This window comes from Plectropomus leopardus, chromosome 9 (assembly GCF_026936395.1).
Source record: "Plectropomus leopardus strain MGB_pleo_1.0 chromosome 9, ASM2693639v1, whole genome shotgun sequence".
NCBI lineage: Eukaryota > Metazoa > Chordata > Actinopteri > Perciformes > Serranidae > Plectropomus > Plectropomus leopardus.
In genome coordinates this window covers 33414957-33428581 of record NC_142184.1, presented here as the reverse complement: position 1 = coordinate 33428581, position 13625 = coordinate 33414957, and the positions used below count along the sequence as shown (strand labels likewise).

Genomic DNA, 13625 nt, shown 5'->3' with positions numbered 1-13625 from the left:
GGAAAAATGGTCAAAATAATTGTTACTCCAAATGTTAAAAATAGTCATAGTATAGCATGTTAAGGCAGTTTATAGTATAGCCTGTTGACAAAACAGTCCAAAAAGTCAATATTTGGAGCAATTTAAGCTGAACTTCAGTATTGCGAAAAAAGTCATACTATAGCACAGGGAAAAATGTTCAGAAAAACTGTTACTCCAAATGTTAAAAATAGTCATAGTATAGCATGTTAAGGCAGTTTATAGTATAGTCTGTTTAAAAAACAGTCTAAAACGTCAATATTTGGTGTGTTTTAAGCCAAAGTAGAGTATGGTGAAAAAAGCCATACTATAGCACACGGAAAAATGGTCAAAAAGAAATTGTTGCTCCAAATGCTGAAAAAAAGTCATAGTCCAACATGTTGGGGCAGTTTAGAGTATGGCTTGTTGAAAAAACAGTCCAAAATGTCAAGATTTGGAGCGTTTTTAGCCAAAGTACAATATGGTGACAAAAGCCATACTATAGTACAGGTAAAAATGGTCAAAAAAGTGATCGCTCCAACAGCTGAAAAAAGTCATTGTACAGCATGTTGAGGCTGTTTATACTATAGTCTGCTCAAAAAACAGTCCAAAAAGTCAATATTTTGGGCATTTTCAGACAAAGAACAATATGGTGAAAAAAGCCATACTATAGCACAGGGAAAATGGTCAAAAAAATTGCTGCTCCAAATGCTGAAAAAAAGTCATAGTCCAACATGTTGGGGCAGTTTAGAGTATGGCTTGTTGAAAAAACAGTCCAAAATGTCAATATTTGGAGCGTTTTTAGCCAAAGTACAGTATGGCGACAAAAGCCATACTATAGTACAGGGAAAATTGGTCAAAAAAGTGATCGCTCCAACAGCTGAAAAAAGTCATTGTACAGCATGTTGAGGCTTTTTATACTATAGTCTGTTCAAAAAACAGTCCAAAAAGTCAATATTTTGGGTGTTTTAAGCCAAAGCACAGTATGGCGAAAAAAGCCATACTATAGCACAGGGAAAAATGGTCAAAAACGTTATTGCTCCAAATGTTAAAAATAGTCAAAGTATAGCATGTTAAGGCAGTTTAGAGTATAGCCTGTTGACAAAACAGTCCAAAAAGTCAGTATTTGGAGCAATTTAAGCCAAAGTACAATATGACAAAAAAAGCCATACTATAGTACAGGGAAAATGGTCAAAAAAGTGATCGCTCCAAATGTTAAAAAAAGTCATTGTACAGCATGTTGAGGCTTTTTATACTATAGTCTGTTCAAAAACTAGTCCAAAAAGTCAATATTTTGGGTGTTTTAAGCCAAAGTACAGTATGGTGAAAAAAGTCCTACTATAGTACAGGGAAAATGGTCAAAAAAATTGTTGTTCCAAATGTTAAAAAAGTCATAATACATCATGTTGAGGCCGTTACTACTATAGTCTGTTGTCATGTCCAGGAAATTAAGCTGTTTTTTTGTCTTGTGTCTATGTTGTCTTGTGATTTCCTGATTTATTTTGAAATCCTAACTCTCCTCTCCTTTCAGGTCACCTAATTCCCCTCTTTGTGTTTTTTCCCGCCAATGTGATTGTCGGCCCCGCCCTGATTGTCTCCACCTGTTTCCCCTTACCTTGTGTCTATATAGTCAGCGTCTCCCTTTGTCCTGTGCCAGTTCGTCTGGTCTCATCTGCCAGTGAACCAGTGCTTTGTTTATGCCCAAGTCCAGTTTTTGTTGTTCCTTGCTTTATTGCGTTGTTCAGGTTTGAAACCTATTTTCATTTGATACTTTGTGAACTCTAGTTTTTTTATGCACCTCATTCGAGTGATTTTCTGTTGATACTTTGTTACCTCTTCTGAGAGATTTTCTGTTGTTACTTTTCCTCTTCGGAGTGATTTTGAGTTTTGCTTCTGCTTTTGTGAAAGACTTGTCGTGCATTTGGGTTCAATTCCAGTTCAGTCTTGTCATCTGTTCAAAAAAGTGATCACTCTAAATGTTAAAAGAAGTCATTGTACAGCATGTTGAGGCAGTATAGAGTATAGCCTGTTTGAAAAACAATTCAAAAAGTCAATATTTTGGGTGTTTTAAGCCAAAGCACAGTATGACGGAAAAAGCCATACTATAGCACAGGGAAAAATGGTGAAAAAAGTGGTCGCTCCAAACACTGAAAAAGTCATAGCACAGCACATTGGGGCAGTTTATAGTATGGCTTGTTTTTTCTTTCTGTCATTTTTGATATGCAATATTACAATGTCTTTGGACGTTTTTTCGACATGCTATATTATGTCTTTGGACGTTTTTTCATCATTCTATACTATGACGTGTCTCGACATGCTATACCTTGTGTTTTTCACTTGTTTTGCTGACATGTTATTGTAGTGGAAATTACAATTTTTCCATTCAGAGAAGTGAACAAATAAATGATGAAATCAAATCAGCTGTGTTTTGTATATTTTGCTGAAGTAATAAAAGAGAATGAAAAAAGAGAACGGTTTTAACAGAGTCTATTTCACCTAGAGTGCACTGAATGAGTCTAACCAAGAAGATCACATTCAGTCACATATTTATAATTGCAAACACAGTGTTAGGAAAATAAGGGAGTTTTCCTCCACTGAGATAAGGTGTACTGGCACGAGGAATGTTTGTCTCCTCTTCCCTGCAACATCAAATTTTCTCACACACAAATGAAACTTCAAGGACAGTTGGTCAGATCGATATCACAAGTTCATATGAATTAACTCCAGGTCAAATCAGAAGTTATTATAAGATGATTAAGGTAAATGTATAAGGTAAATATAAGGTGATGGAATATTTCAGGTAAAGAACATTTATGGTCTCTACAATTCCCCGTGTCCATACTCTGGCCATAACTTGTCAACAAAACTTATCACTGTATCATTAAGAGCACACATTTACATGTTTAAGCAAACACTTCATGAAATGACCACTAGAAATTAGTATTAGCTGTTTTTGTAGAACATAGACATGCAGATGTCGATAAGAAAGTATGAGGAAATTACTATTTAAACTCAAGCATCAAAGTCTTCATCAGGTTTTTCATGATAATAAAAAAGTGGAATGTATTTAGAAGAAGGGAACAAATATGGAGTGTCTGTTATCAGGGTTTTTTTTAGTTAAAAAAAGAATTGGGTGACACAAGGAATAATGAAGCATTCTGGGTTGAGGCTGTGTCGTTATGAGAATCGGATGTGTAACTGTTGTGTAAAATTGAGAAGGAAACACTATAATTAGTGCAAGAGGAACATGAAGGATACAGAGCATCTGAGACGACTGGAGGATCTGGGTTCAATCGCTGATCCCTCACTGGTGACACAGTTGTCTACTGCCGTCACTTAGGTGGTAGCTTGGCACGCTACATGTAGGAGGAGGGCGCCATTGTCCCCCCTCGCTCATTGCGTTGTTTTGTTGGAGTCCTCAAACAGTATGCCAATACGGTCAGCTTACACTCCTGACAAATCCTCAATGCATTGCGATGACTTTAATTTGCTCTAGCCAATGTATTTGTAAGGGAAATGGAGGGCCCTGTGTCATTGTATGGTTGTGGGACAAGTTTGGAATGGCTGGCGTGGACCAAAGTAGCTTTTCCTGCGACCTTTACAGCTGTTTTAGTGGGGAGCGCCTGGAATGGACTGTGATTATGATGTTTTGTGACGTTTTTTCATCATTCTATACTATGACATGTCTCGACATGCTATCTTTTGTGGTTTTCAGCTGTTTTTAAAACATGTTATATTTTGATATTTTTCGCCATACTATTGTATGGCGTTTTCAGTGGGGTTTTTTTCGAAATGCTTTATTATGATGTTTTTGGACGTTTGTTCAACATTATATACTGTGACATGTCTCTACATGCTATTTTATGTGGTTTTGGACATGTCATATTTTGACATTTTTTGCTATACTATAGTATGGCGATTTCCGTCATTTTTTCAATATGTTATATTATGTTGTTTTTGGACATTTGGTCGACATTCTATACTTTGACCTATCTCAACATGCTATACAGTGTGGTTTTCAGCTGTTTTTTGGATATGTCATATTTTGACATTTTTCGACATACTATACTATGACGTTTTCATTCCTTTTTTCGACATGCTATATTGTGATGTTTTTGGACCTTATTTCAGCATTCTACACTATAACTTGTCTCCACATGCTATTTTATGATGGTTTTCAGCTGTTTTTGGACATGTCATATTTTGACATTTTTAGAAATATTGTATGTGGTCCCAAAAGTGATCAAAATGCCATAGTATAAGTATGTGGTCCAAAAATTGACCAAAATGCCATTGCATGCTATATTTTGATGTTTTTTCAACATTCTACTATGATGTATCCCGACATGCTGTACTATGTGGTTTTCAGCTGTTTTTTGAACGCCATAGTTAGACATTTTTCGCCATACTATACTATGACGTCTTTGATGATTTTTGAAACCCATACTATAATATGACATTTTGGATGATTTTTAAGCACCAAAAAAAGAAAAAAAATCTCATAAATAAATAAATCTTTTTTTCTAGCCAAAGAAAAGAAAAAGAAAATTCTCACCATTTTTTTCTTCACTTTATTTCACACATGAAAAAACTTTTTTTTTTTTAACTTAGAAGATGGACCACCAGAAACCACTTTCTCCTTGGGGCTTCAGTACTACAGCCATTATGCATACTAGGAAAAAAAAAAAAGCCATGGGGATAGTAAACGATGTATATCAAGAACACACAAACTCACTGTTTATAAAATCACAAACCTTGAAATTTAGGGATCTGGTCAAATTTAAGACTGCACAGACAATGTTCAAGACAAGAAATAACTTCTATCCAAAAAAATATCCAAAAAAATCAGAGAGAGAGGGCAGTTATCATTTGAGAGGAGAGCCTAATTTAAAAAAAAAAAAAAACTCAGTCTTTGTATGACATTGAAGAGTAAGTGCATATCAATCTGTGGGGTGAATTTGTGGAATGGTTTGGAGTAGAAGCTAAATCAGTGTACAAATATAAACCAGTGTAAAAAGATATACAAAAAAACTCAAGTAGTATATAGATGAGGAGGTGAGTTAACGGCTTTGGATTTTGTTGATTGTGGGGCCACCCTGTGGACGGAGCGGTGGCATTACCACCATTAAGGCCATTAAATATAATTGTCTAAGATCCTGCTCCTGCTTATTCTTTTTTAACTTGCTAACACTTGCTAGTGTGGGAGTTTATTGTATTGCATGTTCATTAAAAAGGGGACAGCTGTCTAAATTGTCTCTTCGCCATGTTATAGTATGACATTTTTTCCCATTTTTTGGACTATACAATGACTTTTTCCACAAGCTATACTATGACTTTATTCAGTTTCTTTTCAAAACATTAGTGTGTTGTAGTCAAGACCATACTAACTGAGACCAAGACTTGACTGTGACCAGAGAGTGAAGAGATCGAAACAAGACCAAGAATGTAAGGGGCAGAGCCAGAGCCAGAGTCAAGACCAAGACCAAAGCATATATAATATATACATATATATATATATATATACAGTATATGACATTTCTTGACAAACTTTACTATACTATGACTTTTTTAACACATTATACTTTGTCTTTTTTAAACATTCTATATTATGATATTTTCTTGAGTTTTTTTCAATACACCATACTATGACATTTTCAGTCTTTTTTCAACACTTTGAACCTTTTTTCACTCTTTTATGACTTGGTATGCTTTGGCAGTCTTTTGTTAGTTTTTCAACATGATGTATTATGAATAAATTTCAGTTTTATTGACATATACCTTGACTTTCTTAAATGTGCAATACTATGATATGTTTTCAACATGGTATACAAGGACATTTGTATTGAGTTTTTTAATTTTTTTTTCATACCATGACTTGGTGTGAGGCAAAGCTACAAAGTAAGGGGCTTTTCAGTGCTGTTTAAATCAAAGAAAGAAATATAACAAAAAGAGGGCTCTTTAAAACAAGATCTGTTAATCTTCTCGAATGAAATCATATGTGGAAATAAAAACCTGGCTGTCGTGAATTGCTTTGTAAAAATGAAATACAACTCAAAACAGCACTCAGAATCTCCTGTATATAACAAAGGAAAAACTGTGTGTGTGTGATGAGTATTTAGATGTAATGTCCTGCAGTCTCCAGTCCCAGATATAGTTACTCTAGTGCCTGGAGCATAATACATATAGTACCATAATTTTTTTTTCTTCGACATGCTAGACTATGACTTTCCTCAGTCTTTTGACATTCTATACTGTGACTAAAAAAAATATTAACTCAAATTATTTTTCATAACACTGTACTATGCCATTTTTGTCAACATGCTACATAATTACATATTTTTTCAATTCCTCTGACACTCTACACTATGAATATTTTTCAACAAAAAATACCATGTTTTTTTTTCTTCTAAGGCTATACTGACTTCTTCTGTTTTCTTGACACACTATACTATGCCATTCTTTTCCAACATGCTACACTGTGACTTTTCTACAGTTTCATCAACTTATAATACTTTTTTTAACATGTTACACTATAACTTTTTTCTGTTTTTTTCTCTATATGCAATAATGTGATATTCTTTTTTTAGTTTTCTTCAAAATGCTATAGTATGATTTATTTTTTTTTTTACATTTTATACTGTGACTTGTTTTGACATACTGTACTATGACTTTTTTTCAATTTCTTGGACTTGTTACTATGAGGGTTGGGTTTTTTCCCCTAAAACACTATACTATGACATTTTTCAACATGCTGTACTATGACATTTTACCATTTTTTTTCAACATGATACACTATGACTGTTTTCAATATACAATACTATGACATTTTCTTGTTTATTCGACATGCTATACTATTACTTTTTTATTTTACATGCTAAAATATTGCTATAATATATGGTTTCAACATGCTATACTTTTTTTCCCGACATGTTATACTATCACTTTTTAATTTTTTGAAATAGTGCTATACTATGACTTTTTTCGACGCTTTAATATTACTTTCTTTCTTTTTTTTTTTAACATACTATGACTACAGTCCCTTACTCATTTGAGATCGTGTGTTCTGTCACACCAGAATCTGTGCAATGAGAACTACAATTATAGAAATTAATCAGACATGAAGTTAGATAATCTTAATTGATAGACAATATGTTTTTTTTGTTGTTTACATTACGCTCTGTATCACAATTTTGAGTGTCACAGTTATGAGGTTTTCAGAAATATGGGGGGGTAGAGCAAATAAGGAAACAGTCACTGGGTTAATCACAGTTCACAAACCTGTAGCATGTTTACGATTTGTTCCTTGTTTACTGTGACTCTGCTGAAATGTGGTTAGCCACTTAGGGCCCGTTTCTGGTCAGCTGTGCGGAGCGGTGCAGAGCGGTGCAGAGGGGTATCATGCGGTGGGGAAATCCGTCAGTGTGATGTCAAAGCCTGAGAACAGCCGAGAGGCGGGTCTGAAGCAGACCAGGACGTCCAACTCCACAGCGTGTCTGAGCAAAATGAAACATGGATGAGGAGGTCGCTGAAAGTTGGGAGGAAGCTGCTGATAGTGGGGTAAATAATAAAAGGCTCAACTTACCTTCAGCCAAACGCGAATATCAATTTGATAGAGTCTTTATATCCACCGGGTTGCTTTTAGAAGTTCTCACAACGTTGCCTTATGTCAGCGACTCCCACGGGCCAACAATGTGGCTAATGCTAACGTTAGCTTTGAGAAACTTGGCTAGCTAACGTCAAGTAGCTTGCTAGCGAACGAGACGGGCTTAACCTGGACTTAGCCAACTAACTAGCCAATGTATGTTTGCTAATTTTAACTAATTTCATATGAGATAACGTCAGTGCGTCTGATTTTTGGCTAACGGAGACCAGCTAACGAATATAGCAACACGACGCGAGCTAAACCCATGAATTTAGAGTTCCTGGTTAGACGCTTAGGTTGACGTTAGCTAATGCTAAGCTAGCTATTCATTGCATGGCTAACACGAAAATGAAATCAATGTCGGTTTAGGTTACTTTAGTGACAAATAAACACAGCTCTCATGAGACTAAAGACCTTTCCATGACCCATTCCTGTGTCGAATTCAACTTGGCATAATGTAACAGTATATTTTGTAACGCTATCAACTCTTATTAAACACTGATACACGCAATAACGAACCATTCTGAGGACGACTCGCGTTGGGAGTCAGTTATGTCGAAATGTTACTGCCAAAGTGAAGATAAGTAACTTAGCAAGATCGGTCGTTTGACATATTTTTTAAAATGTGTATAACAGCTGTTACTTTGTCTTTAATTAAGCATATTTTTATAAAGACTGGTTTAAATTCTACATACTGTAAGGTCAGTTTGTCTCACTAAGTGATTTCCTATAGTTGACAAGGCCAGTAATGGGACAACAATTTCGGCCATGTTGTTAAGTGCTGGCCGGGGCACGAGCTAGTTATGTCGCCAAACTGGCAAGTTGGTAACATTTAGCTAAAATTAGCCATCGTCTCCGCAGTTTGGCAGACTATTGCTAACTCGTGACGTCAAGAACATGGCTCTGAGAAGTTGAACCTCAGCAGCTTTTCTTACACATCATCGTGCAATCAGTCGGTATGAAATACACCATCGAGCCTTAAATTAACAGTTTTCGCTGGCAACATCAGCCGGCTAATGTTAGCTAGTGGAGCACTTTGTGTTATGACTTGTCAGCTGTCTAACATGTATAAATAGCTTGTAACTGAATCCTGCTTCCCATCCAGTCTGTGACTTGCTGCCGTACTTTTCTTTCTACCCCCCAAATCAATGGGACCATGTGGTTTGTTTACATGAAAACATGTTTGTATTGTTTTTCCCCCTACAGGAAATGGAAAAACGGTTAGAAGAGAAGCTAAGGATCAGCCAGAAAGAAAAGTAAGGCCTTAGAAGGTAGAAGAACCCAAATTTGTGACTTTTTTAAAGTTATTTGCTTTATTTTTCATTCAAAACTTTGCTGTTTTGCTATGTGTCTTGGCTATCTGTAAAAGTACACAACTGGACATAATCTATAACTTTTAAGTTATTATTAAGAGCCACTCTCCAGCTCACCACACAGTGGATTTACCAAGAGACAATTTATTTCTAGTGATGCACAAATTTGATCCGCTTATGTTGTCCTTTAATTAATTCATTCATTTTTTTAAGTGAGCTCGGTGGTCGAGCATATCCTACCAGTTCAGAGATTGTACAAGTATGTAACATGATAAGCAGGGAACAGTGGATCAGTAATAATAAATGTTAGAGATGCATGATAATGTCAGCAGGTCAATGGTATAGGGGGATAAAGGCTTTAAGATGAAATATTAACTGAAATGAACATTTCTGCACATATGACAGGCCAGTGAGATCATGCTTTAATTATGCAACTTAAATTAGTGGAAACAGGTCAAATTTGTCCTGGTTGTGGCTATTGTCTTTGGGAGAGCATTATCCGATCCTGTTACAGCTGGAGGAATTTCCCAGCTTGGTTTGAAAATGTTACTCAAATAGAAGAATTAAGGCATGTCTTACATAAAAACTGAGTTGAAGTAGTTTTCTTATTTTGCCAAGTGAATGTGTACATTTTGAAAAGAAATTGTACTTTAATGTCTGAATCTGCCATCAGTGAGCCATCACAAAAAATATTAATTCCACTACAGGAGAGACTTGAGGCTCTTCTGCAATTAAGTTGCAAAAATCTGTGTATATATAAGTATCGGTAATCAGGCAGAATGAGTTGGAAAACATTGAGATTGGATATCTGCAAAAATCCAACATTATGCACAAGTCTTTTTGTCATTGATGTTCCATCTTAGCTTTTCTCAGCACTACCTGCCTCACCTCATGGCCCCTTCCTGTCTGTCTATCGCTAATTTGGGGTCGACTGTGTCCTGTTGATCTGTTTCTAGGGAGTCCAGCAATATAACATCACGATCTCCACTGAGGACAACCATGGTGATACAGGACGACTCCCTCCCAGCAGCACCCCCACCTCAGATCCGCATTCTGAAGCGGCCTGCAAGTAATGGGTCATTGGGCTCCTCCTTGAATCAGAACAGGCCCACACCGCAGGTCAAATCTCTGGCCCAGCGTGAGGCAGAGTACGCCGAGGCCAGGAAGAGAATACTGGGCAGCGCCTGCCCAGAGGAGACGCCTCAGGATAAACCCAGCACAGACAGGTAACAGTCTGCAAATATTGACAGCTAAACGGTTTTACTTGTTTTACTCGCACCCTAATACGGCCTTGCTGAGGGGCGCTTGCATTTGATATATTCTAGGTTGTGCTGAAGATGGTTTTATTTTTTTGAGAGCTAAGTATATCCAGTTGAGAGAGAGTCAGCAAATAAATAGGTATTATTTTAGGATAGCCCTATGCACCTCTATTCCAGTAATTAACATGTTTGGTTGTTGAGAATTGAAATGTGCTTATCACTAAAGCACAGTGTCATCTTTTCCTCTGATTCCAAAACAGTGTTTTTCATTTCATCTGTGCTGCATTTAGTGTACAGTGGCAGCAGTTTCTTAAAAAACAAAGAGAAATATGTAATCACTATAAATAAACCTGAAAGAAGGCATGTAACAGTAGCAACACAACCAGACAAACAGAACAATAATGAAGGCAGTGGCTGCTATAAAACAAGACTTTCCAGTTGAATTGCAGATGAATTATCAGAATCCACACATCAGCAGGACTGTGTGGAGCCTTTTTGACTTCCCTACTGGCGCTACTTTTGGTTTCACTTTAGCTGTCAGAAGCACATTGCTTTCATCTTTCTTTTGGCTTGACTGGGTTTTGATTGACAGGAGGCGGAGTCTGATAATTATAGAAGGGTTTCTAACTCAGCTTGTCAGAACTTGATTGACTGTTACTTGCTTTAACTATGTAAGATAGTTGACTGAATAAGATAAAGTTGTTTGAAACTGTGTTCAGTTGGATTTGGATAGTGGTGAATTTGTGCCAATATCACAATTCAAAGAAAAACAAAAGAATGATTGATTATTATTATTATAATGATTTTTAGCTATTTTGAAGCTAGATCCTGTAGAGAACACTGTAACTAAAATCATGCGTGGATCCCATAGTTATAGTTTGGGAGAAAGATTTCAATAAAACAAGAACGCTGCTGAAACTTTTTAACTGGAAACAAGTCGTGAGTCATTTCTGTCCGGCTGCTGGCTCGTGTATAAGGCTGCCGTCACTAATTCATTCCCATTTCCATTTTTTTTTCCTTCCAGAGCAGGGCGCAATAACTCTACATTGCCTTCCGAGGACACCCGATCAAACAATCACACTGTCCGGCAGCCAGCCGGCCCAGACGGCACCCATGGGTTCCGACAGCACAGATAAGTGGGCCCTGGGGCCACCCAGCCATTGAGGGGAGAGAGATAAAGGGCCACCAGAGAGCAAAGACAGCACTGTGTTCTTAAAACTTCCTTCCTTCAGTTCCAGTATATCAGATGGGCTGTGAGCACAGCTGCACTGCTGCCCCACTCTGCCCACCAGCAGTGGTTTGGAACTGACAGGGAGCAAGGAACCCCCAGAGGAAGTCAAATGGAAATGTGCTCTCTTCTCTCCCCCACTCCAGTCTGTTTGACACTGTGATTATGGACATCTTCTGGACTCACTGTGATGATCCCTTTAAGAGACGCCCCTCGCCTCCATCTCTGTCCTCCTTCAGTGCCCGGCGGCTCCGTCTCAGCCTGCAAGGCAGAAGCAAAGACTTAAGCAGAGGACGGCAGAGAGGAGCAGAAGTGAAGGGCGCTTAGCAAAATGAGATGAGCTGGTACTCGGGCAGCAGCTTATCCCCAGCAATAATACCAGACATCACTTACAAACCTTTTACATACATGTTTTTAATTTTCAGTTGTCGGCTCATTAAATTTTTATCTTTTGTTCTTCCTGCTTGTCTCTATCTATACTAGGGATGCTCTGATATCTATAGAGTACAGATACTTCACATTATACATACATCACCAAGGACCTGTTCATTAAACCAGTATTTAATAAGATTTTTTAAAGTGAACTTAACAATATCTGCAGTTTTTATGAAATGGGAAGCATTCACATTTTTCACGTTTGTTTTATGGTAAAATAGTCTCATACTATGTTTTGGTTTTTTTTTCATAAAGTTTAAACTCAGACAACATGTGGTGGGCTGCAGCTTGTGGTGTCAGATGTCCGACAGTAAACTCACCACTAAAACTAACTGGTACCTGCCCGCTAACTGGGCTGTATGCATTATCAGTGCACCCCCAATATGTAAATTTGCCATTTGTTTTTAAAAACTGAGGGTAAGGGTCGTGTGTCAAGTTGTATACCTGGCAAGTTCTGTTTGAGATTTGTCTTTTTGTCGTTTTTTTTAATTACGCTTTTCAGCCGTCTTCCTTGGACTGTCACATCCTTATTTCTATTTAAAAGTAAAGGCAAAAAAAAGAGAAATGAAAAGATGGATTCAAGTCCGTTTTTAAGTAGCTTTTCTGCCTTTTTTGTACGAGATGGCACCGATGTCGGAGCAGTATTTTAATCGTAATGAACCAAAATTCCGTTGTAAAATCAACCTGTACATACAACAGTTAATTCAGATGTCATTATTTGAAGGTGGTGTCAGCAGCAACTCCAGGGAGAGTCAGACATGGGGGAATGAATTTACTGCTGTACTTAACTAGCCTCTCCATCATATCACCAACTCGTCAGCGGCGTGCTCGTTTCTTCCTGTCTAAAAGTGGCGTTCAAGTACGTATGAACTCAGGTGCAAGTGAACGAGACTGAATGAATGAAATGAACTAAGATTGTATTTTTCCAGCGGGTTGCTCAAACAGCAAATGTCCGTATTAAAGCTTGGGTTGGCACTTTGTTAGAAACAGTGCTGTTCAGTGAAATGTAACTGAAGCGATGTCTACATCCTGAGATGAATGAATGCCAGTTTTGTTTTTTTCTCTGACTGTTGGCATTTCAATCGCGTCAGAAACGGTAATATCACCCCGAGCAATTGTTCTAACCCTCCGCTGAAATGGAAAATGGAGACACAGCTGTATGTAAACCAGAGACGCACCTGTTATTACCACAACCATTGTGCCCAATAGATGTTCTTTATTTGTCCAAACAGAGAAGAGATCTCGATAAAGCCATATTCAGCGGTGCACATCATCAATAGAAACTTGTAATGGTCGGATTCAGCTTGTGCCTCCTGTATCACATCTTTGCTTCCTGGTTGTTAATTTTGTTACTAGTACTTCAAGAATATATGCGAGGGAGAATCACAATACTGGTAAGAGATTTTAGTTGAGGAACTAGAGCAGCGGAGCAGGAGACAAGACGGGTTTAGCTGAGCTCTGAGTGAGAACACAAACTGCCTGTAAATACTGATTTAATAAAAATGATTTGCAAAAAATGTTTAATTTTTGTGATGCATGTTCTTTACTTTACATTGAATTGGCAGGCAGTTGCTCTGGTCCACATCGGTTCATCTGTTCATTTGAACTCATCAGTAACATTATTCGGTTGAATGTAGTTCCAATAAACGCTCATCACAATCAAAATTGTGGACTATCTAGAGTAACAAGTAACAAATAGTTCAGAGTGGACGTTTGTTCCAAATTTGAAGAAAATCTTTAAAGGTGTTCTT

General features: G+C 37.3%; 1 protein-coding gene across 1 annotated transcript; it reads left to right on the top strand.

Annotated features, from left to right (window-relative positions):
* Positions 1-7364: 7364 nt before the first annotated feature.
* Positions 7365-13398, top strand: szrd1 (SUZ RNA binding domain containing 1). The gene is made up of 4 exons (XM_042481455.2): positions 7365-7554; positions 8846-8895; positions 9909-10178; positions 11236-13398. The coding sequence occupies exons 1-4, from the start codon at positions 7507-7509 to the stop codon at positions 11345-11347; spliced, it is 480 nt and encodes a 159-aa protein (XP_042337389.1). The 5' UTR covers positions 7365-7506; the 3' UTR covers positions 11348-13398.
* The last annotated feature ends 227 nt before the right edge of the window (positions 13399-13625 follow it).